Source organism: Molothrus ater, chromosome 3 (assembly GCF_012460135.2).
Source record: "Molothrus ater isolate BHLD 08-10-18 breed brown headed cowbird chromosome 3, BPBGC_Mater_1.1, whole genome shotgun sequence".
Lineage (NCBI taxonomy): Eukaryota > Metazoa > Chordata > Aves > Passeriformes > Icteridae > Molothrus > Molothrus ater.
The window spans coordinates 6,015,942-6,038,673 of NC_050480.2; the positions used below are offsets into that span (position 1 = coordinate 6,015,942).

A 22,732-nucleotide genomic window follows, 5' to 3' on the forward strand; every position below is an offset into this window, starting at 1 on the left:
GGGGCGCAGGGCGGCGGCGGCGGCCCCGGGCCCGGCGCGGCATCGCCCGGCGCGGCCCAGCGGCGGCGGCAGCGGTTCTGCGGCGGCGGCGGCGGCGGCGCTCGGCCCCTCCCGGCGGGCGGCGGGCGGGGACTGCGGCGGCCCCCGCCTCACCCGCGGGCCCGGCGCCGCCCGCAGCTCCTCCGGCTCCGGGCACGCTGGCCGGGCTCGCTGCCGCCCGGGACCACCGGCTGCATGGGCACCCTCTCCAGCGCCGGGCAGACCCGGACCCCGCAGGGCCGCAGCCCGGCAGAGGCCCCAGGCGAAGCAGCGAGAAGCCTGGCCTGACAAGGATGTCAGCCCTCCGGGAGGGACTGGGGCCGCGACCGCTCCTTGCTGGGGGGCGAAGGCAGAGGAAACATGGCCTGACACCCAGCTGTGCCGGTCTGCAGGGTCCTGGAGAGCCCCAGCCTCACCCGGCTCTGGTACAGGTGGGCTAGGGAAGCAAAGCAGGCCAGGGAAGGCAAAAGGTTTCCATTACATGGTGGACACACCTCTCTGCAACTGCTCTTCTATCAGCCTGAGCAGCTTTTTGCATTTAACTCCACACTTTCTTCTAAGTGATTGAGGTGTTAGCTACACAGGGAAGATTTTTCAGTGTATTTCCTCTCTGGCTTTGAAATGCTCATTGTAGATATATGTATTTTGGAAGACGGGCAAGCTCTAAGATCTCTGGAGATGGGCTATGGGCAAAACCAGGCATATAGACCTAAGTGCAATTGACAGAGTGCCAGTGGAGGTGCAGCCCTCCTTGCATCCAGATGCTGACAGAACAGCTGTAGGGTCCCTGTTGGATGTAATCCCCTGGGGCATTGCCACCTGGAACATATAAATCTAACCTGTGGTGTCCTTGGAAAATGGAGACACTGGGCCAGCATCCAGGCTTAGCTCACGTGTCCCACAGTGGGTGTGGACTGGTTGATGCAGGCAGGTGAAGGTCCTGAGTGAAGGGAGCAGAGCTCTGGGTTAGACAGGTGCAGCAAGGTAAGGAGTTTGGCTGTGGGAGCATTCTCCTAAGCCAGGAATAAACAGCAACCCCAGAAGGGCTGGCAGAGCAGGGAAACAAAGCAGCCAAAGCAACTTGCCTCCAAAAATGAAAGGAGACCTTGCAACTCGAGTGGAGAGCGATGTGAGGCACAAGAGGGCAAGCTGACACTGCAGAAATCTCCTTTCCTCCAGGACACAGAAGCACTGCCTCTCACTATCCCAGCAGTCTCCTGCAGGATGCAGGAGGAGCAAAGGGCCTCTGTCCATGCAGTCACCCAGGGAGGGGGACACCACAGAGGTATCCACATGACAGAGGTGAGAGAGGGGTGCTGGAGGAACCTACCAAGCAATGGCGCTAGAGACAAGATGATTCATCCATGAGCTGGAATCATAAAACCCCTGAGTCTCCGCTGGAGACTAGGACGGGAGGTGACAACATTTGCGTGGGAAGCAGTAAAGAGCTGCTTTAACAAGGCACATAAAAATCAGGAGCCAGAGCAAGAACAGATACTTGTGTGCTTGTCTAAAACACGATGCTGGAGCTGGCGTGCCAGAGTTGGTGTGTGGATGCATCTGTATGATGGATAAAATGGAAGGGAACCAGAGGGGGTACACCAGGGTTCCCAGCTGCTCTCTGGCTGCTGCCAGCTCCAGACCTGGGTGGAGAAGCATCTTCAGCTTAGCCCATGAAATCTGCACTTTTGGTGCTGTGAAAAATGCATGTATTTTATGATTGGCTTTTTGCAAATATTAAAATGAATATTATATGTGTTGTGTTAGAAAGTAATGCTGTATTCTCTTAATTAGTGTGTTAAATATAGTTTTACGTTATAAAAAAATGTTAAAACAGAAACTGTGCTATGTAGGATACTTTTTTTAAAGAAGACTCACAGCAAGATAGCAGCCACAGGACACCTGAATCTTTCAGAGAAAAATAATTTATTGCCCTCTTTTTAGAAGAAACCAACTTCTTCCTGCCTCGAAGGTGCTGTTAGTATTCAGAGGAAGAAGTTGACTGATGACCAGACAGAATCCTGTGTTTGAATGGAATTTATGCATCATGTATGAGGTGTAGGAATATGCAACAGGCTGCTGCTTTTAAGGGTTAATCCTCTGTTAACGTGGGTCCTTTTTCGGGCTCGTGCTGCCCAGAAAAAGGTACCTGGACTGTCTGTAACTCTTTGTCTCTATTAATTCAAATTGTCCAAATTATTATTACTCTAATTATATTACTATTTTTATAACCCTTTTATTACTATTAAATTTTTAAAATTTTAAAAACAAGTGATTGGCATTTTTCACAAGTGCCATCATTGGCACCGAAAAGCCCCTTTGCAGTGACAGCAACGCACTCAAAGTCTGTTGGGAGAGAGATGGGGAAATCCATCAGTCATGTTAACATCCTCAAAGAGGAGCTGTGGGAAGCAGAGGAAGTTTGTCAGCAAGTAACAGCAAGCAGTGGCTGTAATGGAGAAAGGCAGGCAGTGGCCTGGGGACCGTGCTGAGAGCTTCAACTGTGACACATAAAAGAAAATAGGTAAAAATAAGCTTTTCTGAAGGCACATTTCAAATGGGTTGCTGAAGAGCATTTCCCTGATGTCCTCGAGGATCATATCCACAAGGAAGCAAACCTCAGCAGGTGGCTGGCACACAGAAAGGTCTCAGCATAAGAGGAGCTGGGAAGGCAGCTGAATGTGATGACAACTCTACCAGCCTCTGTTTAAGCTGGAAGATAACCAGGCTTTGGGACTTGCAGTGAAAAACACAGGATAATTTTGACCTCAGAGAGTGGGAAAAGCCACCATGTGTGGAAGAGCACAGCTGTGAGTAGGTCGTGCTGTAGGCACAAAGTCAATATAACATGAAGACAGGAAAAAAAATGAAGAGTGGGCTGTGCAGACAAGCCCCCAAATAAATAAAGCACATTGAAACAGCCTGAGAACAAATGTATAAATTCATCTGTAAAAAAGCCAGAAGGCCAAAAAAAACCCCAAGTGATCTGCAAGAAGTACTTGAAGGGAACTGGCTGGAGGGAAAGAGGCAGAGAAATGCACCTCAGTCCCACTGAACATCCTTCCAGGGGAAACACAGCAGAAAAGAGGAACCTCATCAGCCAGAAACTGCAAGTGGTGGCTGTGACAGCTAAAGACCATTTTTGACCTAGGGAACATGCCCTGAGCTCCAGCAGCTCTGAGAAAGAATCACGGATTGTAAACCATGACACAGCCCCAGGGCAGAGCAGAGGTGGCTGGAAGTGATGGGCATCCTTCAGGAAGGTGGGGGAAAGGGGGAGCAGCAGGACTGCCAGCCCTTGGGAAGTGCCTGGAAGGCAGTCACCTCAGCAGGCTGCCCTGGGCTCAGCAGGGAGGTGCCTCTGGTCTCTGGAACTGAAAACCTGGAGCACTCAATGCTATTAAAGTACCCACAAATAGCCAGGAATGGTGACTCAGACTAGAAAGCAAATGGATGAAAGCAGACAGCTGGGGAGGGACTGCAGTGGGTTTTCTCAGGGTAAATCAAGACCCTGGAACTAGCAAGCTCCTCTGGAGCAGGCAGCTGCTTTTGGGGAAAGGCAGTGGTGATACCCAGCTGAGGTCAAACAATGATGGGTGAAAATGCTGTGAAAAAGGCCATGACCATTGTGCGACTCTCTCTGGCTGCAAAGCCAAGGTTTCCACATCAATTGGCAGAATGCTATGAAACTGCAGCTCATCCTTGGTCCAGCTGGTCTTACACAAAGGCCTCTGCTAAGATCCCCTAGAAAATGCTCTTAGAGAACCAAGGCTGTCAAGGAGGAAAGCAAAGGTTCTCTTGTGCATTAATGACCCACTTCAAGGAAAGCAAATGCATTAAAGCAGCAATCAAGCTGTTTTGTGAGCAAGTCAGGAGGTCTGGATCACTCAGCTGTGATCCATGCCATTTATCAGATGCAGAAATGGGCTGGGAAGGTGGGCAGGGAACAAAAAGTAAAAGTTTGATGATGGTTCAGATTGTCCATCTAGTCAAACTGGAATCTGATGTGAATTCCCAGCATGTTACTGACCAACCTGAAACCTCAACAGCAGGGCAAATGTAGACCTGACAAATGCAAGTAAAAAGAAGAGGTGCAAGGGGCAGACTACAAATTATACATCAGTATTCAGGAAGGTGCCCCTGAAACGTTTCCTGGTAATGTTTTGCAAACACAGTACTCAAGACTGACAGTAGAAACCATGGATGTTTTAGGCTGCTTTGCAAGCTTATACTGCTGCCACTTTTCTGAGCCTAATTCCTCCACTGGCATGAGCCACATTTTACAATCTGCCTGGAATTAATACTGCATCCGTGTTAAAAACTCTGTCACTGCTAAATGCATTTAGAAGCACAGGTTCCTGCAGAAGCTGCTGGCTTTTCTTTGTTTTCTGGTTTGACCACTATTGACTTGGCTGTTTCTTTCACACAGTTTTCAAAGCAGCTCTTGGACCATCTCTGCTTCCTTTCAGGAGCCCTCAACCAGTACCACCCTATTATGATTATTTGATTTCTCTGACATCCCATTTTTTCAAGAGGCAGAGGCATTTCAGACAGATGGAGGCAAGGCACAGGAGGGAACTTATATGCTTTCTACCAGAACAGAGTGCACTTGTCCAGCTGCAGTGTCACAGGCTTGCCCTCACCTCTGTCCCTAGGGGTGCTCTGCCCTGCACATGCTTTATAATCTGCAATGCCTTCTGAGCTGTTGAAGCTCTGGGCATGGTCTCCGGGTAACAAATGGCTTTGTCTCCGGGTCACAAATGGCTTTTGCCCATGACAGCCACCACTTGCAGCTTCTGGCCGACGAGGTTCCTCCTTTTGCTGCATTTCCCTGGAGACCTTTAGTGGGACTGAAGGGGATTTCTGCTTTTCTCCCTGCAGTGTGCTCGGAGTTCCCAAGTGTTTCGAGGAAAGAGTCAGTCAGAGGTCTCGGCTTCCTTTTGCTTTCAACCCGCCGTGCCCGCGGCTCCAGCTGCTCCGTTCCTCCTCAGGCCCACCCGCCGGCCGGCCCGGCTGTTCCCCCCTGCGGGCACCCTCTCCCCGCGGCGCCACAGCGGCTCATGCAGGGCCGAGGGCCTTGGCTAGCCCCGGGGATTCTCCGCCGCCGCGCGGGTGCGGGGACAGACGGACAGACCAGCCTCAGCGGCGGGACGTGCGCCCAACCGCGCCCCTGGGCGCGCTCCCGGGAGCGGCGGCCGATGCGCTTTAAAGGGAGCGACGCCGCGCCCTCCTACCCCCGCCAAGCCGGGGCAGCTGCGCCGCTCCCATTGGCTGGCCCCGCCCCGCCGACCTCTCCGATTGGACAGCGGCCGCCCCGGCCTCGCCTCTCGCTCGGCTCCGATTGGCTGTTTGCCATCAGTCGCGGTCCTCGCCCTTTCTCCCGGCTCCGGTTGGCTCGTGCCCGCGCCCTGGCCGCGCTCTGATTGGTCACGGGCCGCGAGGGAGCGGGGGCGCGCGCGCGCGCGCGCGCCGGGGTGGAGGCCGTCGCTGAGGCGAGGGGCTCGCGCCGCCCCCCAGCGCCAACGGCGGCGGCGGCGGCGGGATGGCGGCGATGGCGACGGCGGCGGCGAGCGGCGTGCTGGGCCCGGGCCCCGCCGCGGGGCCTCCGGCGGCAGCCGGCGGGGCGGCGGCGACAGCGACCGCGATGGCGATGGCCAGCCCGGTGCCGGTCCCAGTGCCCATGAACCTCTTCGCCACGTGGGAGATCGATCGGTCGGCGCCGAGCTGCGTGCCCAGGTGAGCCGCCCCGCCGCCGGGGCCGTGCGGAGCCCGGACACGAGCGGGGCCGGGCAGGAGGAGGCGGCCCCCGCAGCATCCCCGCTCCTCGGCGGCGGGGAGGCCCGGCCCAGGCAGCGGCTGTTGCGCGGCGAGCCCCGGCGCTGGCCCCGCTGCGCTTCCAGCGGGAGCGGCCCCGGGGGGCGGCGGGCAGGGGGCACAGCGCCGGAGCGCGGCTGCGTTGCCTCCATGTTGCAGCCCCTGGCGAGTGCCTGCCGCGATGGCCGTGGGGCTCAGAAGGGGCTGTATCGTCGTGGCCGTGCTTGGGAAAGCTGCCTCTGTCCCCCCGAAGTGAACGGTGATAGCCCTACAGCCGCTTCCGTGAAGCCAGGCAGCGGGCACCCGCATCCGTGGGCCTCTGTCATCTGCGCTCCAGACCTTAGGGAGCAGCAGGAAGGATTCACTGCTGCCAGCTGAACTCAGAGTTGTATCTCTGGTAGAGCTGGGAGTCAAGCTGAGTGGTGTGGATGTCATCACTGCCAGTACGGCTAGATGTGCTTGTGAACACCTGTCTTGGAGCCAGAAGGTGCCTGGTGTGTTAACGAGGTGGGTGGGTGTCTTTTGGCTCACTCATCTTAGCAGACTCCGATCAGGTCCTCTCATGAGAGTTACAGGGCAGGTTCAGGAAGTCACCATGATTCCTCGTGTCTCTGGGCTGTGGTGTGTTGTCTGCAACGATGTATTCAAGTGTCTCGCAAAAATTAGAGGTGTAAAATTCAAGAGGGTGAGCAAAAAAACCCGTTCCTGTAGGGCAGCAGGATACCAGCCTTTGTGAAAGGGCTTTGCTAGATGAGTATGTGTGTACAGGGAAACTCAGTGACTGTGTGGCCAGATGGGCTGGAGTAGAAACGTTCCAAAATACTCCAAGCTACTAGAGAAAGCCTCTGTGATTGTGGTGCCCAAGGGAGTGCTGGGCTCGGCAGGCAGCAGATGTGAAGGAGTTTGCAACATGTGTCTGCTAAAAGCCTGTTCACCTTTTGATGACACATGCTGAGGCTGTTGTGCGGAGCAGGAAGCAAGTGATCATTTCATAGCTTTAAAGTGACTTGAGGTGTTGTTCATTTGTGGGCAGCTTACTCCCAGGCTGGAATTTGGAGAGCAGGACAGAATTATCAGGTTGACTTCCTGTAGAAAAAATTTGCATATGCAAAACACAGAGCTTAGTGATGGTGAAGGATGTGCATGTTTCACAAATGGAAGTGTTCCAGGAGCTAGGGAGAGGAGAACTGCTTTGGGCAAACCACGGACAGCATGACTGAGAATAATGAGTCTGAGTGTAGAAGTGGGTTACACAGGTGGCAGGATGCCAGCGGGTGAGAAGTGATGTGTGATCAGTCTGAAAGTTGTTCGTAGAACTGGTTTTTGGCCCAGTGAATCCTGTGTCTCGTCACAAGGACAGTTTCCATTAGCATTGTGTAGATGCTTGTTCTAATGCACGAGCTTCTTTGTGTGCTGACAGCCCAGGGGGCAGCCATCTGACACAGCTGCTTGCAGGGAATTTCTGTGAAATTCATCTGAAATACCGTCTCTGGAATATCTTCAAACACAGGATCTGCTAAGATGGGAGGAAGCTAATGGAAGCTGATTCTTCCTTCAGAGGCCGTGGCTCTGACATGATGTGCTGTCACGTCAGCAGGTCTGGAGAAGTCCTGCCAGTGGCCAGAGTCCACAGTGACCAGTGTGGGACTGTGGTGCTTCTGTGTTTTCCAGCCTTCAGTTAGCCCAAGCTTTCCTGGGTGAGCAGGCATGTGTCAGGCAAGTGTTTCAGTTCACTGAAGCTGAAGGGAGCTCAAGCCCCAAAGCTGAGCTGTTCATGGTGTATCTGTGCACTGTGCTTCCTTATTGCTTGCCTGCGTTCTCCCTCTAGTGATCTGCAGGTATATGGTGTAGCCTTGATGTGTTCTTCAAGGCAGGAGCTCTGCTGTACGGTCCCAGTGCCCAGCACAGGTGCTCCCTGCTCTCACTCTGCTTTGGGAGTGGTAGTGGTGGCAAAATAATTCCACCCATGGGCAATAACGTCCTTGGGCTTCTCCGTCCCTTATGCATGTGTAGTCTGCATTTTTTCATACTTATGCATATCTGGAGAAAGAAGAACTTTGCACTGGTTTTAATGCTATAGAAGATGATTTCTTTTTCTGGAGTCTCTATTGCAAGTCTTGGCTGTCCCTGAGCTCCTTCTTAGGTGTTTGATTTTCTGCAGGTGCAGCTCTGGCTGCTGCAGGAGTGGGGCTGGGCTGGATCAGCCTTTGTGGGGGTGCTTTGTGCTCGGCTGTTAATGCAGGACAGGTTGTCCAGGCCTTCAAGCTACCAGAAAGAGTCTGGGCCAATAAAAATGGGCAGTGGGAAGTATAAGCCCCAGTGCATGGAAGGGTTCAGTAGTATGACTGTAGGACTTTGGATGCCTTGCAGGAGGATCTTGGCTTTCTAAGCTCAGCTGTTGCCTGTAATGGAGGTTTTTTTCTGGCTGAATCGGGCATGTGCCACTGAACGAAGTCCACGTTTATTTTTGGAAATTGCCTTGCTCTCTGGATGGAGGTATCATCTCTCCTGCTGGGGTCTTTCTCTTTTCAGGGCCAGGTAGAGAGAGAGATCTGTGACCTCTTGATGACCCTTCTGTGAACTAACTGAGCATAGCCTAGACCCTGCTGCCTTTGGCTTAAGTGGCTGCCAGGGGAGGCAGAGCTGAATTTTATGGGCAGTTGTCTATTATGCAGAAAGGCAGAAGGAAGTAAACACCTGGAAACGATACAAAATGCTCTTTGCATCTTCAGTGGGGCTACTCATTGGCTCAAAATGACTGGCTTCCCATCACAGTACCTTAGAGGGAAAGCACACCTGCTTAATTCACAATGCAGGATGAGAAGCATGCTTTGGCTAAAATACTCCATCAATCAGCCTTAACTTCCACTCACAGTTTTCTTAGTAGAAGTCTTTATAGCAGGATTCTGAGGTGGGAGTGTCTTTATTGAGATGCCTTGCATATAGGTCCCCTTAGGGGTAGTAGCAGATTTTCACTGTGTGGAGAGGGCCAGAAGTGAACCAGAGCATTGCCAAGGTAAAATGTCCGTCTGCATCAAGGTAATGTCTTACTGTGTTCTCATTGTTTTGTGTCTTGGTCAGGCAGTACACTGGGAAAAAATGTGTCAAAGGACTTGGTGCAAACATGCTTAAGGTCTTGTTATTTCCACATAGTGGTATTTTCCACCTCTTTTAATAGCACTGCTCTTTTTATTTTTTTCTTTTAACATCTGAGCGTCCATAAATGTGAGTTCTTAATTAGGAAACAAGATAAGATTGTGTGATTGTGTTCACTTTTTCCATGACACAGCTACTGTGTTCAGTGTTATGTGGATGTTGTTTCAGTTGATAAGTAGTCATATTTCTAGTTAAAGGTGAGAGATACAAGTTGTGTTTTGGTTGCTGTCTCAGTATTGCTGAGGTCAGGCTGCAAAGGCAGATTCTACCTGTGCAGATTATGCTGCTCCGAATGGCACTGCAAGGATTCAAATACACTGCATTTCATCCACAATGCCTTGTATCTCAGTACAATGCATGAGGAAACATTCCAAGTCTTGCTGCCACCCACACAGTGTGCTCGAACACAGTGTCTTCTGTGTATGGTTGTTAGAAAAGCATTGATTGATGGAAATGCACGTTCTGGGCTCACTTTGTGACACTGTGTGCGTGTACCTTCAGGATATTACATTCCAGCAGGTGCTCTGGATTCTCTATCATTATAAATTGCAAACTTTTGTTTTGGAAGAGTTACAGCCTAATGAATGTCTTCTTGGAATGAGAGCAGTTATTGCAAGTACAACTGGAAGCATCCCAAAAGTGCCAGCTAGGGTGATCCTCTGAAGTTCCATGAGGTGAATGCTCTTGTCTCTGCAAGCCAGTTTTCCTGTTTGGGCAGCCAGTGTCCATTACCTGACAGCTGGTGGAGAGTAAGTTAACACTTTATTTGTGCAGGTGTGGTTGCATGCTTTCCATTGCCTGAGGAATCCTTTCAGTGACAGTTCCTGCCCTGTGGTGTGAAGTGAAGGAACGTGCTCTCCTCTGGCACAGCTACATGAAGGGGCTGCTGTGGGCTCAGGGGTCTCTTTACTCTCAGCACAGAGCATTCCCTGTCTTTTCTACACCCCCTTAAGAGTTTCATGGCAATGAAGAGCCCCTGAACTGGGTGTTCCTGTAAGAAATGCTTATTCCAGCTGGAAGAATATGTATTTATCTGCCTGAGATGTTCTTGAGTGGTTTCCTGGGTAAATCAGACATTTTCATAGTAAACTTCCAACCTCAGCAAAATCTGTTCTGTTTGGATAAGCTACAGAGTTGCACCTCTGGGAATGTTAAATGATTCCAGATTGCTCTTTCAGAAGACACTATGATTCCTTGACAAATCCATGTCGCTTCAGACCCAGGGTGCTTGGGAGAGGCCACAGTTTCTTGTAGGGAAACAGTCTCTTATAATTGGTGATATGCCCTGTTTGAATTATGATTTCCTTGCAGTCCTATGTAGAAAACAAAATGTTCTAAACAGCCATCAGATTGCTTATTATTCTTAATATCATGGGCTTGGCTACAGGCCTGCAGGATAATATGTCTCATGTGTTGTCCACTATCTGTAGCTCTCTGTGGCAGTAGAACACATTTAGGATTTCTTCTCTGGCAGTGTTTTGTTTTCCTTCTGAGCATACAATAATTGAGCAGAACTTGGGATAAGTGTGCTCTCCTAATGTGATTGATGGGGAGTGTGCTCCTTGCAAAATGTTCATAGTGACTTCCCTGAGGGTTTAATTTTATTTGAAGGACCTCTCACGCTCCATCCTAGCCTTGTTTTCCAGCTCTTCATTCATTAGCCAGGCTAATGTGTTGCAACAGGTCTCTGATGATTTATCAAAAATGTTGCATTGTTCTTACTGTGCTAGGACACCACGAGTGCACATTCCACTTCTTCTGGCATCCTCAGTCACTTGTGGCTGATCTTTAGCAGCCATGTTGTTGGTGTACAGTCCACCCTTCTCTGGGATCACAATCCCCAGAGCTTTACTCTGTCAAAAGAAGGAGTTACTAAGCACCAGCAGCTTACAGGGTTCCCTTAGGGATCCATTCTGTGGTTTAAGTCTGTGCTGATGCTTTTGTGTACTTGTTTCAACGTGGAATGATTCTAGATTGAAAGCTGTGTCTCCTGTCAACGTTAAAAGTTGTTTCTAAAAGAGAGCCAGAGGTAAAAAACATACTGCATTTTATAGCATGCCAGGTGAGCATATGGCCAGAGCTATTTCCCAAATACCTTGTGGTGTTATCTTGTCCACGCTTTCAGCATTCCAGCTGATGCTGTGCTTCTGTTTTGGTTTGTTTTGGTTTTTTTTTTTTTTTTAACTACATCAAAGCTGGTGAATACTGTTTTGGGAAACAAGAAGTGAGAGTGTCTTACTCCTGTGTGTGGGATGTGGCAGCAGGAACTTGTCTCTGCCTCTGGGGAAGCAGACAGCTCAAGTGATACTGCTCTTGTAGCTGGAAGTCTCTTAGCTAAATGAGGCTTTGTTTGGATACTTCAATACACTCATTGCAGCGTGCTGGGAGGAGAGCTGCAATATTTCAGGTGCCTGAACACATTGCAACTGTGGTTACAGAGACCACTCCCTGCTCTGCAGTGTGATTCAGCCTCAGTGCACACAGCCCAGAATTAGGCTGACGTTTTCTGCTGGCCTGTTGCAATGCCCTGTCCTTTCTAGTGCTGCCCACTGCCATCTCTCATGCCCTGAGGGGTTCTGTTTAGTAAATTAGAGCTCCTGTTCTATGTTTGTTCTGTGTTTTCCTTATTTACCTACTCGTGCTGGTTTTTAAACTTCCATTTCTTATCATGTTTCTTATTCTTCAGTGTGAGCATATTTTAAGTAGCATGAGATCCAAAGCCAGGGCATGTGGGACCATTTCCTGGACAAAAAATGTCAGGTTCCACACCCAGCTATGTATTTTTATGTATGTATTTACTGTTTTTCTGCATATGTGATAAATAAATTCTTATCAGTATAGGCAGTTCAGGATGACAGCAGAACTCATGTCTTTAGTTCCATTTTCCAAAACTGAAAACTGTTAACAATTAGGTGTTGGACTGTTGCAATGGTAGCAGGGTTAGAATAAGAGCAACTCCCTGGTAAAGGGTTCTGCTACACTTTTCTTTAATAGCTTTCTCTACCAGGAGGGAAGATCCTGTTCATGCAAAGCCTCTCATTGATTCTTTTGCTGTTTCATTTTCAGTAACAGTTCAAGTAGTGTCTCTGAATCCATATCATTTAGATAAGTGTAATTTAGATTTACATTATTAATATACTTTTAGAAGAGCTCCTGTGTATTTAGGATTTCCCTCCATGTTCCTTCACCTTCCTCTTCTAGTCTATTTTCTGCCTTATCAATGCATTCACTTTTTTCTCATTGCTCCTTTCCCTCAAAAGCCCTGCCCGTGCCTGTGATACTTTTGACACTGTTCTCACGATTTTTTCCCTTGCTTCTGGTTTTACTTGCATACCTGTAATTGAGCAATCTTTCAATCCAAGTCTTAATTTTTCCCTTCTCAAAGTAGTTTGATTTTTTCCTCATAATTTAAAGACGATTCCTTGTGAAGCTGTAACGACTACATCTTGTTCTTGTATGGCTTGTATTCAGCTGAACTATGTTCTTGATCTGCTTGGGTTGTTTTTTAATGGCTTTTACATTTCTTCAGTGTTAATGAATATCAGCTTTTTTCTTCTTCTAGACTTTCTGAACTTTCTTTTATGTGCATCCCTGAAATAAGGCCCATAAGTGAACATTTCTTTCAGTTCTCTCATACCTTGTGCTCAAGGCTGCTTGTTCCAGATATTCCTTCCTTTCCTGTGTGCTCCTTTGTCAGAAGCAGAATCTGAATGTCCTGTTTGGATTTCACCTCCTGTGTGTATGAATAATTTATTAAATTTCTCCTTGATGTTTGTCAAGTCCCTTGACATTTCAAGCTTTTCTTCGCCTGCCTCTTATGTTCCTTAACTTCCAGTCAGACAAAAGGACAACGTTCCCATTGCTCTGCATTTATACTGTGTTCATCTCATCTGTGTGTTGCTGAAATATTAATATTATTAGGAGGTGATTTTATCTGTCACTGTACTGATTTATGAAAGTATGGACAAGTCAGCCTTGTTTCAGGCTCTTGCTCCACCCACAAGGATCTGAGCAGAAAACTGCATTGTACAGGCACTGGTTATTAACAGCTTTTGTTGATGAAAAGCCTAAGAACAAATGTGCCAGCTTTGGTAAGAATCACTCTTTTGGGTGAAGAATCTTAACTGCAATTCTTTAGAATTAAAGTTTTTTTAAATGTAATTTTTTTTCTTATTTTTTTGAAGAAGCCTCAAAAACGGATGTCCATGCTGGTTTGACACTCTTTCATGGGCTTGTATTACTTCAGTCTGTTGTCGCAGGTGTAAGTTAACACGGTGCAGTGTTCCTGAGCCTGCAGGGATTCAGCTCTAAGGTGTTTGCCAGCTCGAGATAAAAGCAGAGGAAGCGGAAGGGATGACAGTCTCGTGTCCGTGCTACTTCAGGAGCAGCGAGCTGTAATGAAATGTGAACTCTACATTAAGCATTAGTAGGAAAAGCGTTAACTACACTTTAGGGAGGCTGCTGCGTGGCACATGATTGCTTTTTGCCAGTGTGTGTGTAGATCTTTACCAGGACACTCTGGATGATGGAAGGAGTTGGTGTGTATCAGTGACCTAACGCTGACCTCGTTTCACCACTTTTCCCAGCTTAGCTGCGTTGGCACAGCACTCTTGGAGGTGTATCCCTGTAAACTCTGCCAGGTGATGAGTGTGAGAATGGGGTCTGTTCTGCATCCCCATTAGCACTTTCTCACTTGGTCCAAAGGTACTTGTCACCTGTGTCTTAAGCACTAGTGCTTTCCTTTTTGCAGAAAAGGCTGCAAGTGGTGTTTTTGTAATCACCGCTTTGTGGTGGTTACTTCATTAACACATTTTATTTTAGCCTGGAGACTGTGAGCGAGCTGTTTAGCAACAGGGACCTGACAGGCTGCTCTGGCTGTGGAGGCTCAGAGCAGGTGTGGTGTGCATTTGCACCTTGACTGCTGCTCTCCGCTAAACTGGCACCGCAGCATCTTTTGTTAAAGCAGCCTCGGATTTGGGGACAGCTGGTGGGGCAATTCTGCTGCATATGGAGACAGAAAATTTCAAAATCTGTTACATTTGTGAAGAAAGTTCCACGACATTGGCCATACTATTGCTGATGCCTCATTTCAGCATGGCTAAAATGCTCTAGAGAAGATCAGGGTGCTGCTGCAGACTTCCACTACTTCTTGTCTGTCCTGAGATGGCTTTTGGGTAGAACCCCAGTGAACAGCTGGAAGTTTTAACACAGTGATTTTAAAGCAGTGACCAGGTAAAGATGGGGTGTGTCCTACCTAGTGTACCCCTTCTGTTGCCTAGAAAAGATAATTTTAAAAGTTCAGCATGTTACCACTGCCCTGTAGATTGGTTAGTAAGCTCTTTTTAAGTTTTCTGGGGAGGCTGTTATGCATCAGCAATTAATTTGGTCATGTGCTCTTTGTTAAACAAGTAAAAGTTGGAAAATATTGTTTGAAAGTAAAGCAGAAAGATGACCTTGTGGTTTGGACACTGAAGTGAGGCTTAGATTCCGATCCTGAAGCTGCTTGCTCTTCTAGTTGAGGTAGCCCTTTCCCTCCCCGAAGCCACAGCTATGACTCACGTTCCTGTTCTCCCTACTTTGTTCACAGCTGTTTCCATGCCACAGTGTTGCCTTTTTCTTGCACGTGATAGGGAGAAAAAACACCCGAGAGCGAGAGCACTAGCAGGGTTTGCTTTGCTGCCCAGTCTGCCAGATGGGAATCCCCTGGGAGCTGGTGGAATCTAGATTGAGATTTGGGGAGCAGAGTGTAGAAGTTATTTGGATTTTCTGCTGAGATTTTAAGGGCTCTTTGTGCTGAGAAAAGAAATATCTCCTGGTCAAGGCAGTGAGTATCTGCACATGTTGCAGTGGAACATGAGAGAGGCTGATGGCTGTGTGACTGGGTAGAATGCTGTGCATGCTGGGCCAGGGTTCAGGCTGCTTGGGCAGATCCTAATGCATCCTCAGGAGATGCTTCTTGACAGTGTCCTTATTATCTGGAATCCAGCTTGTGTGACAGGACATGCCAGGAGGCTATGGCAGAGTCTCACATCCTATTGTGGTAGATGCTGCATGATGTGCTACAGTGAAATGTTGCTTGTTTTGTGGGGGTTTTACTCTGTGCTTTGGATGAACATGGGTGAGGGGGAAGCAGAGGTGAAGGATTCATCCAACAGTTAAAAAGTGGCAGTGACAGATTAAATCTTACGTCTCTGCCCGAATCCAGATCTTAACTCTAAATTGCATCACTCTAAGAGCTATTAAGTCTTGCTGTAGCAGGGCCTAGGAAATGTAGTTATGTCACTGCAAGTCTCCTGTTCACACAGTGGGGCAACAGTTTGCTTGGTTTGTCCTCAGTTAATTTTCCTTTTTATTTTTTATCACTTCTTTCCAAATATTTGGGTATTGTGAACAACACAGCCAGTGAGTTGTAGCCTCACACAGGAATCTGCTAGGAAATTACACAATGCCTGTCCAGCTCTCTCAACTTCTGATCTATTTGCCCAGTTTTGTACTGTCTTGTCAAGGACAACTGCCCCCAAGAACCATATTTCATAGAAATCGGTGGTTAAAGGGAGCTTGGAGGTCCTGTTGGGTCCCCTGTGGTGGAGAACTTGGCTGTCTTCCAATCCCCTATTTGCTGGCTGGGTGTGCTGTGGAGGTAATTCAACCATCCTCAGGGTTTGCTGTCTTTTTCTAGTGGGATGGTATTGAGAATCTGTGGGGGGGAAAGGAGAAGAGAAGGCAGCCTGGAAAAAGCTGATATGAGTGCAGGAAAGGGGGTGGGAGAGAACGGTGCATTTTCAGGCTAAGCTGATTCAGCTGTGTTCTCTCCAGTGATGCATCTGTGTGGGTTTGTGGTGTGAAAGGATGCAGAGTGGAGAGATTGGTTTCCAAGAGTCTGTTTCATTCATGGTTTGTGCAGCAAGGTGCACTTGCTCCCTGCATAGGTAAATGTGCCTTTAAATCAATGAGTAGGAGGCAAAATTAACAACCCTAAACACCCCTCTCAAACAGTTGAGTAGGAACAGTTTAACAGCCACCCACTTGCCTTGTAACTTCTGCCTACTCACAGCCCAGCCAAGAGGAGGGAAAGGAAATCTCTTAACCTGATTATTGTTTGTGACTACAGGAAGCAATCCAGTTACAGCAATACTTTAATCCTGACACTGTTGGATCCCGCTCCGAACAGAGAAATCTTGGTTTCATACCCTTGCAGGCAGGGATGTGGTGTCTGTAAAGAAAATCATCAAACCTCCCCTTGCCTTGGCCTGAAGAAACTGTGATGAGGCTCCACACTGAGCACTTGGAGTTTGTTGAAAGAGCATGAGAACAGTTGGGCCCAAAATTTGAGTCCTGTCTATCTGTCTAGGTAAGGAACGACTACCTTTGTAGATCTAAGTGTCTTTTGGGGGAAGTTTGAAGCTTTTAGCAGATCCTGATAGTTGTGCACTCTTGGGAAGAGGAATCTGGAAAAGCATTTTCCAAAGACCACTTCTGCCATTGCAGCCATGGTTATTTCTCCTCTGGGTAGCTGGCAGAGCTGTGAGATTAGGGAGGAAACCAGGCTGTAGGCTGTGGCAGCTTGTGCCTGTGACAAGGGAAATGGTGTTCTTGGGGTGCCAAAAAGCAAAATGGTGGGTGGTGGACTGGCAGAAGTGGTCAACATCCCAGCTCAACACAGCTGTGAACAGAAGGCAGAATAGGTATTGGCCCCCAGAGGATTATTTTCTTTCCTGAGAAATGATGAGGCACTTGTCTTGTGTGCAGTCCTGATTGTAGCAACAAACACTCCTGTTGACATGAATATGAATAGGTTTCAGGTCCCAAGTGACCAAAGATTTATAACTCTGCTTAATTACAGCCCAATTTTTTCTAATACTATGAGAGTGAATGACTTTTCAAGGAGACCTGACTGTGAGATGTGCATGATATTGGAACTCTCTTTGGGAAAAAGGCAACATTAAATAGATCAAGGTTTAAAATCCAGGCAAAATTTGTGTGAGAGAAGCTCCCTGGTCTCTGCCTTTAGAAGTAGGTGTGTTTTCAGGCCAGACAAACTTTCCATTGAGGTTAGCAGTGTTCAGTGTAAATCTGTCCCAGGGTGGTTACAGCCTCAGCTATCCAGGTTACAGAACATCTTCCTTGTGACATCACAGCGCTCCAAAGGAGATTATGAAGAGGAAGTGTAGAGTTACATGGTGTTTTGCCAGCACTAATTATACATTTTACTGTATAAATAAAACAGGTGAAGTTTCAGAATTCAGTTCCTGTTATCCAGAATAACCATTTGTTGCTGATGGCTCTCTAGAAGGATCCCTGAGTTGTTGACAGTGCAGGTGAATTCATATGCGTCACAGTTTCTCTGTCTAAGGGCAGACAGCAACACGGGGGAACTTCCTCAGAAGCAGCAGGTAGAACAACAAATGCTAAAAAGGGGAATCTCCTAGAAAGAAGAAGGAAGAGAAAAAAAGAGAGAAGAGAATAAAAGAGAATAGAAGAGATTAAAAAAGGAAAAGAGATTGATTGATGACAGTGTGAGGATTTCTAGATGTATCTTTTGAGTGTCCTGGTTCTTACTTGTTGACTATGGGAAATGAAGCCATTGAAGGGAAAATAACTTGGTTCTTTCTGGGCCTGAGAGAGATAATCTCAGGCTGCATCAAAGAAGACTTTTGAACAACTTCTTCTTCCCTTATTTTTGCAGTAGGAAACATCCCTACAAAATAAATGTTATATGTTCTGTAGAGCATCTTTGGGCATGTTGCTCTTTGGGCATGTAACTGAAATGCATGGGCACATGCACACCCTCCCCACTGCCCACCTGAAAGACAAAAACTGGACCTCAGTGACAAGTTAGCACCCTTGTCAAGGACACTTTGGAAATGCACACACTGCAAAAGGGCCTGTGGATTTGAGCTGTGGTGCTGTGTGACTGTTAGTCCTTCCTGCTTCTCCCTGTATCTCTGGACTCTTATTGGAGTGCCAGCTCTGTGTGCAGCCTCTAGGATGCTCTTGGGATTGCAAGGGGCAGTTGCTTCTGAATGGTACCTGGTGAAGGGGAGGTGATTGAGAGTGTTTGAAGAGCACATGTCTGTGCAGAATACCTGTCTCCACCACCATGCTTGTCCTGGAGATTATACCTTCATTATACCTGGGCTCTGCCTTTTGCTCATTATCCCCCCCTTCTCCTGGGACAGAGGTGCTCAACCTTTTAGAAAAGCAATAAATCCTTATGAAGTAAACAAGTTGCAGGTTGGTGTTGTCTGTGTCTCTGGTGCAGGTCCAGGGAGAGGGGACAAAAATGGAGGAAAACTTCTCTTCTCCTATCCATTGAACTGAAAGACATTTTGCAACTGTGTCATTAATTGTATAACTGTGTGACAACTGTCAGCACTGTAGAAACTCAAGCCTGTGCCATTTGCTTATTATTTCCCTGGTTCTCCCAGTTCTTAAGTTTTTACTATATCTTAAAACATCTAGGTTTTGTAAAAAGGACAGGAGAGGCTGAGTGAACAGAGAGTTCAGAGAGTGAAAGCCAGAGAGTGAAAGCCAGCCATATTTTGTGCTTGCTGATTTTCTTCCTTTCCTATTTTCAGGCTTTGTATTACCTTGAGATTTCCCATTTTTCAGCTATGATAGAAATACTTGTAAGGATTAAGCCTTAATGTTTAGAATTAAATAAAAGGGGTGTTGAGGGAAGGAGTCTGTTCTATGCTTGGTGACATTGGTTTTGTGCATGGACAGCCTGCGATGTTTGGGAGGAGAAGCAGCTCCTGAACAAACTGCTCATGGACTAGATCTGCTAATGACAGATGGTCTGGGGTGGCAACTGCCTGGTAGTAAAATGTCCAGGCCAGTGAAACAAGATAACAGAGAGATTTTTTTGGGCTTGGGAATTTGTATGAGGTTTCATACAACTGATTCAAAAGAGATTTTCAGTCTTGTACTGTTGCAGTTGACGTTGCCAACGTGCAGCCATTGCCAGTCTGAGATTCCCCTGAGTTTGGTTTTGACGTGTTGTCTTAAGATTTACTGACTGAAACACATTGATTGGTTGCTTGTGCTGAGTTTCAACACAATATTTCACTGTCGTTAGATTGTCCCAATGGAAGATAAACTTAGAGCAAATTCACCTAACTGAATGCTTCCTTTGCTCTGATTTACACCAGCTTTGCCTTGGGAAGTGAACCTGATAAGCTGTCTTGCAGTATGTATGTGGATATACAACAAATAGGCCCTAAATATGATTTATTTTTTCTTCTCTAATGGAAGGCCTTGAGATATTAGGAACTAGGAAAAATCCTGTTCTTCCATATGGATATCCCTGAGAACAAAAGTGTTTAGAGTTCCCTAGGACCCACAGCAGTATTTCTTCCTTGCCTGCCTGTCTTCCCTGCCCTTGCAGAATTTGGCATGTGCTTTCTGTTGCAGTGATAGTAGGAGGTTTCTTGTAAAGCTTTGTGATTATTAAAGGCAGGCTTTGTTTTCTTTTTACTTTGCCTGCAGAGGTTGTACTTTGGAGGATTGTCATGCTCTGAATAGCAAGGCTAGCAGCTTTCTTCTTCTTAAGAATAAAGATCTAATTTTGAAGATGTATGCAGATTTTGCACTGAAGGAAGATGTCTAATAAAATAAGGAATTTTCAGTCAGGACAAGCTGTGTATTTCTTTGTGGCTGTAGCTACTAGATGAAATGGATGAGAGGCTCCTAAAGCATCTGTGTGTTGTGATTACTGGGCTACAGCTAGTGATAAAACTGGGTGTAAAATCCTGCTCCTTACTCCACACAATTCTGGAGGCCACAGGTCCACATCATAACAGAACTGAGAGAGCTGAACTGTGAGGTGTGTGGTTGAGTTTTCCCCCCTGTCCTTTCAGATGCATTTCAGGCTGTTTCTCAATGGCTGTTGGCAGACTTCCAGCCTCTTGCTGCCTTGCTCAATCATCTGCAGTGTGAGTAGTTTAGTAACACACGAGAATAACAGCAAGCATGAGGTGGTGTGGCTGCCTTGTGTGAAATATTCTGCTGTGCCCTGGGAGTTCAGATGGAAAATCTGCCTGGAAATGGCTTTTGGGCTTACTGGTTAGTATGAATTTGAGTGCAAATCCACCACTAACTCCCAGCAGCTGACATCCCTAGCAGGGGATAAGTTTGTAGTAGTTGTTTTCTCTCTTTTGAGTGAGTTTTCTCACCAATCCAAAGGAGAATGGAGTAATGTGGCATGAATGCTGAGAAGCTGCCCCTTTGTAGAAGAGCACTGCCTTTTTGGGACTCTCTAGAGGTAGCAGCTGCCAGAGGGCAAAAAGAGGGTGTGATGAAAATCCAAACATAGCTACTGGAAGGATGCTATGCTTTTCATATCTTCATCCATGGTAGCTGACTTCCATCTTCTCTTCCATGGATCTCGTATTGTGTGGTTTGGTAGAGAGGAGACAATCTGCCAGCTTTCCAGTATTTTCCAATGCAGCTGTCAGTCAGTGGATAGGTGGGCAGAAATGCCAACTTTCCAGGCAGTGGTGCTGGGCATGACCACCCCTCATCTTTACTCCTCCCTGTCAGGACATATCTTCCAGGGCTCTGTCCTCCCTCCTTTTTTTTCCAGAAGAGATGGGAAGGATCTACTAAAGTAACAATCTCTGACTGGAGAGGTTTTTGGAGAGCTAGGTAATTATAAATGTTATTTCTTAGAAAAGGAAAACCAAGATTTCAGAAGCCACTTCCTCTCAGTTGCTTCTTCCCTGGGAATATGGAAAAAAGAAAAGCTATCTGCACCCCTTCTGGAAGTTGCCTGAACATTTGGCTGACTCTGGTGTGGAGCAAATCCTACAGATGTTCTACAGGTGCTAGGGGAGTTAAGATATTTACAGTTCAAATATCACAGAATCCCCTGAGCTGCAAGGGATCCATGAGGATCATCAAGTCCAACTCCATATAGGACAACCTAAAATTCCCAAACTTGTCAAAACTCAAAATTGTTCACTATGAGGTTGAATAGGCCCTGGCACAGGTTGCCCAGAGAAGTTGTGGATCCCCTGTCCCTGGAAGTGCTCAAGGCCAGGCTGGATGAGGCTTTGAGCAGCTGTGCCTGCTCATGGCAGGGGAGTGGGAACAAGATGATCTTTCAGGTCTCTTCCAACCCAAATCAGTCTGTGATTCTGTGATAATTGTCTCCATGTCTGAAGAACATCTTGTTGCTCCCTGGCTGTATGTCAGTTCAGGATGGGAATCAGAGCTCTCCAAAAAGTTATAACTGTTTGTAGGTGTAAAAATTTTGGTGCTGTTCAATGCAACAATGACTTTGAAGGTGTTGAGCTTCAGTGTTGAATTTGGCTTCCATGAATGAATACAGGACATCAGGCTACTGCTTTGTCTGTCTGTTACAAGAGGTTGCATCTAATATCTGAGGTGCTTTTCAGCTCTGCTGCCTTTTTTATTCTGTGGACATACATCACAAAACAGGGGGTAAATTTCAGAGATGACTTGGCACCAGCCCAAGTTTTGTTCCTTGCTGATAAAAGATGGACCATTCCTCAGGTTTGTTTTTTTTTGTAGGGGGATAGAATAGAAGAAAATAAAGATAGTGTAGAAAGTAATCTCAGCCCTAAGGAGTTGCAGCTGGGCCAATGATCAAAGATTGGGAGCAGGCCTGACATTACCAGGCCACGGCTGTAAGCAGTGAGAAGAAGATGCTCTAAAAGAGTGGCTGGGGTGGCTGGGTGAGAAGGGCACTGGAGTCAGTTGGCTGCTTTGTGAGAAGAAAGAGGCAGTGCTCTGAGGAGCTGCCCATGAGAAACACCAAGGAGGTCTGGAACTTCTGTGATAAGGAGACAGCAGCATGGAACCCCTGCAATAGGATGACAACAGTTTTTGGTGTGTTGCCATTTCTTTTCTGGCTGAGAAAATATGTTGTTTGTCTGTGCTCTACAGGAGGTCAGGCCAGACAGACCTAAAAGACTTAGGGCCCTCCTAATCTTACAAAAAGAATGGAAAAAAACCCCAATGGGAAGTCTTACACGCTGAGGTTTAGAGGCGTACATATTAGATGTAAGATGAATGGTTTTCTCATAAGTATCTTTTGAAATATCAACTTGCTGGGGTTTTTTTGTTTGTTTTTTTTTTTTTTTTTCCCCAAAGAGTAGGATTTGCATGCACCTTTCATGGGCTGTAGTGCAGGTAGCTGGGATGCATGACCCAAAGCAGTTGTGTGAGCTCTCAACACAGCACAGCCAGCCTTGTCAGTAGAAATCTGTGCAGCAGGGTGCAGGATTCAACACAGGATAAAACAGGTGAAATAAAAGTACTCAAATAAAGCCAACAATACTTCAGGAACTGAGGTGTGTTGAGGGAGAGAAAGGTGATAGGCACCTCTAAGTGGCTAATAGCTGTTGTCTTATCTTAACTGGAAGCCTTGCATGCCTTTCTGCTGGGGTGCTGGGTGATCTGTATGGTTGGCATTACAAGTGCTTCCTGGGGGTGATTCATGCCTTGATTGGGTTGTTTCAAAGGAAGGTGGGAGAACTTTGTTCCTTTCTCAGGCCCCGTTCCAGATCCTCTCTACTTGGACTCAGCAGGGACACCTGGAATGGCACAAATTGGCAGTTCAGCCTCACAGCTCTGGACTGGCACCAGTTCCAGCACATGCCTGATTATGTGACAAGCTGGCTCCGTTGCTGGCCTGGATGGAAACAACTCATTGTTTTTTAGGCTCATTCTTTGCTGGATGAACAGGCTGAGTCAATGT

At 47.3% G+C, this 22,732-nt stretch overlaps 1 protein-coding gene across 2 annotated transcripts in view; it reads left to right on the plus strand.

Annotated features, from left to right (window-relative positions):
• Nucleotides 1-5,518: 5,518 nt before the first annotated feature.
• Nucleotides 5,519-22,732, plus strand: part of LOC118684798 (phosphofurin acidic cluster sorting protein 1-like) — a 55,464-nt gene continuing 38,250 nt past the window's right edge. For both annotated transcript variants that reach the window (XM_036379922.1, XM_036379923.2), the window contains exon 1: nt 5,519-5,775. In XM_036379922.1, coding sequence (XP_036235815.1) covers nt 5,582-5,775 — 194 coding nt within the window. In that variant the 5' untranslated portion in view covers nt 5,519-5,581. The remainder of the gene's footprint in view (nt 5,776-22,732) is intronic.